Raw genomic sequence first — 2,554 nt, 5'->3', positions numbered from 1 at the left:
TGTAATCATGTTAGAGTCTCACTTGGTTTTTGAATTTTAAATAAATTATTCAGCATTTCACACAAGTGCTGAATGATCTTTTTAAAATAATAATAATAATAATAATAATAATAATAAAGGAAGGGAGGGAACCAGCAGGTAAGCATCCTTCACTGTAGCAGCTTTCACAGTTCAAAGCAGGTCTGACTTGACCTTTTCAGAACTTCAGAAGGATATTTACTAAAATGAGAGACGTGAGGGGCCAAAGAATTTGTCCAAGAACATAATCTCTCCAAAACCCAAGCCTGAACCACTTCCCAAGGTCTTTAAACATCAACGAAAGTCCAAAGGACCAAGCGATAGGCAGCTGGGGGCTTCTCAGCTCCGGAAGGGCAAGTTCAGGAGGGGCGGGACCAGGCTTCCGCCCCGCCCCGTGACGCACGGGGCCCGCCCCCCAGGCTGCCGCCCCGCCCCATGACGCACGGGGCCCGCACGCAGGTTGCCGCCCCGCCCCGTGACGCACGGGGCTCGCACCCAGGCTGCCGCCCCGCCCCGTGACGCACAGGTCCCGCCCCCAGGCTGCCGCTCCACCCCGTGACGCACGGGGCCCGCCCCCCAGCTGCCCACCTCTCGCGGGATCTCCCGGGAGGACGGATGGGGTCAGGCCCCATCATGGCGGCAGAGGAGGCGGATGTGGATATCGAAGGGGACGTGGTGGCAGCGGCGGCACAGCCAGGGTGAGGTGTAGAGACCGGGTCCCGCAGGGACGCAGAGGGGCGCGGATGCGCGGAGAGTGCCTTGGAGAGGCCGCGGGTGTGTCAGGGGCCAGGGGAGCGGAAGAACCCCCGTGCGCACGGGGTGTCCCGGAGCAGGAGAGGGCCGCGCCCATCCTGCCGGCCGGCTGCTCCTGCGCCCCACGCACGGCCAGCTACCGGGGGCTCGGGCTCGTGTCGGACGCTCTTTCACATTTTACCGGGATGCTGTGAGCATGCCGGCTTCGCCTGGCACGTTGCAATTAGACTCCTTCCATTACCCGCGCCTCAGAATCTCGCCATAATTCGCCCTTTGCCCCCGCCTGACAGTAACTAGAACCCGGGCGGCCCGGGACGGGCCCCGCGCTCTGGGACCCCTGTTCCAGTATCTGCCAGCCTGTGACCTTGGGCGTGCCGTTTCATTCCCCCTGGCCACAGGTTTACTCTTCCACCCAGTGGTTCTCAACCTTCTGGCCCTTTAAATACAGTTCATGTTGTGACCCAACCATAAAATTATTTTCGTTGCTACTTCATAACTGCAATGCTGCTACTGTTATGAATCGTAATGTAAATATCTGATATGCAGGATGGTTTTAGGCGACCCCTGTGAAAGGGTTATTCGGCCTCCAAAGTGGTCGCGACCCACAGGTTGAGAACCGCTGAAAGGCTTGGCTGTGGAACACTTCGGAGAGAAAGCTGGGCTTTGAGGCACGGGTAGGACTGCGCCTGCGCGGGACAGCTCTGGGTTCTTCTGCATTGCCGACCCTTCCCGTTACTACAGTGTGGCCTTGGGCCGGATGTTTAGCTTGTCACATCCTCTGACAGCCCATGTGTAAACTGACAGTCATGAGACGTACCGCATGCGGTTATTGCGAGGAGCCAATGAAATAATCACGGGGTGCATTTTTGCATGTGATAGGTGTTCTGTAAACATACTCTTTACCGTCCCGTTACTCCGAGGGATGGTATTGTGAGGACCCAGCGAGGAGTCAGCACTTACTTAATACCGATTCCCGATTCCTTCATAACAGGCCAATGTGGTTTTGAAACAACAATGTCCAGACTGAGCGATCGCGCCCTTTCATTCCTTGCTTTCTGAGAAGAAATTGATACATGCCATTAAAAAAAAAGTGCTTCCAGAGTCTCCTTTTAGTAATGGAAGAGGCCTAGACTGATGAGGAATCAAAAGAATTCGTTCCAAACTCAGCCAGCTGTGTTGCTTATAACTATGAACAACTTTATTAGAACTCTATTAGGTTGAACCATGTGAAATTTTTAATCTTGGAGCATTTTTTACCTATAAAGTGGCGATTTCATATGGTCCAGTCTAATAATGGGGCCTCTGTAAATGGTGGAGAAGAATAGTAACTCTTGACAATGAAGGAACAAGATAGAGGGTTTAAAGTGCTGGTGAACGCTAAAGCACTGTAAAAATGTGTGGAGTAATTAAATTCATATATAGTTATTTTTCCCAAAGTCTTTAGGTAAAGCAGTCCAAAGTTATCCAAAATGAGTAGAGAGCCTATTTTATTAACAATTACTGTTCACATTTGTGTAGGTCAAGTTAATCTTGACCAACCGCTTTTGCTTGCATGATTTAATTTACTTTTCACAAGAAGTCTATGAAATCAGTGGGCAAGGATACTTACTTACAGTCAAGAGAGAAATAAGTTGAACTGGGAAACACTAAAGATCTTCTGAGAGCATTGGCTCTACCCCTTTTCCATAGGTTCTTCTTTATTTTTCTTACTAGAGGCCTGGTGCATGGATTCATGCACTGGTGGGGTCCCTCGGCCTGGCCTGCACCCTCTCGCAATCTGGGA

At 51.4% G+C, this 2,554-nt stretch overlaps 1 protein-coding gene across 3 annotated transcripts in view; it reads left to right on the top strand.

The window, feature by feature from the left end:
- The first annotated feature begins 621 nt into the window (after positions 1-621).
- The window catches only part of MYSM1 (Myb like, SWIRM and MPN domains 1), a 44,488-nt gene continuing 42,555 nt past the window's right edge, over positions 622-2,554 (top strand). For all 3 annotated transcript variants that reach the window (XM_023759966.1, XM_023759965.1, XM_006096108.3), the window contains exon 1: positions 622-716. In XM_023759966.1, coding sequence (XP_023615734.1) covers positions 634-716 — 83 coding nt within the window. In that variant the 5' untranslated portion in view covers positions 622-633. The remainder of the gene's footprint in view (positions 717-2,554) is intronic.

This window comes from Myotis lucifugus, unplaced genomic scaffold, assembly GCF_000147115.1.
Source record: "Myotis lucifugus unplaced genomic scaffold, Myoluc2.0 scaffold_168, whole genome shotgun sequence".
Lineage (NCBI taxonomy): Eukaryota > Metazoa > Chordata > Mammalia > Chiroptera > Vespertilionidae > Myotis > Myotis lucifugus.
Note: the sequence above shows the minus strand (reverse complement) of the source record. Positions and strands in the feature narration are given on the sequence as shown.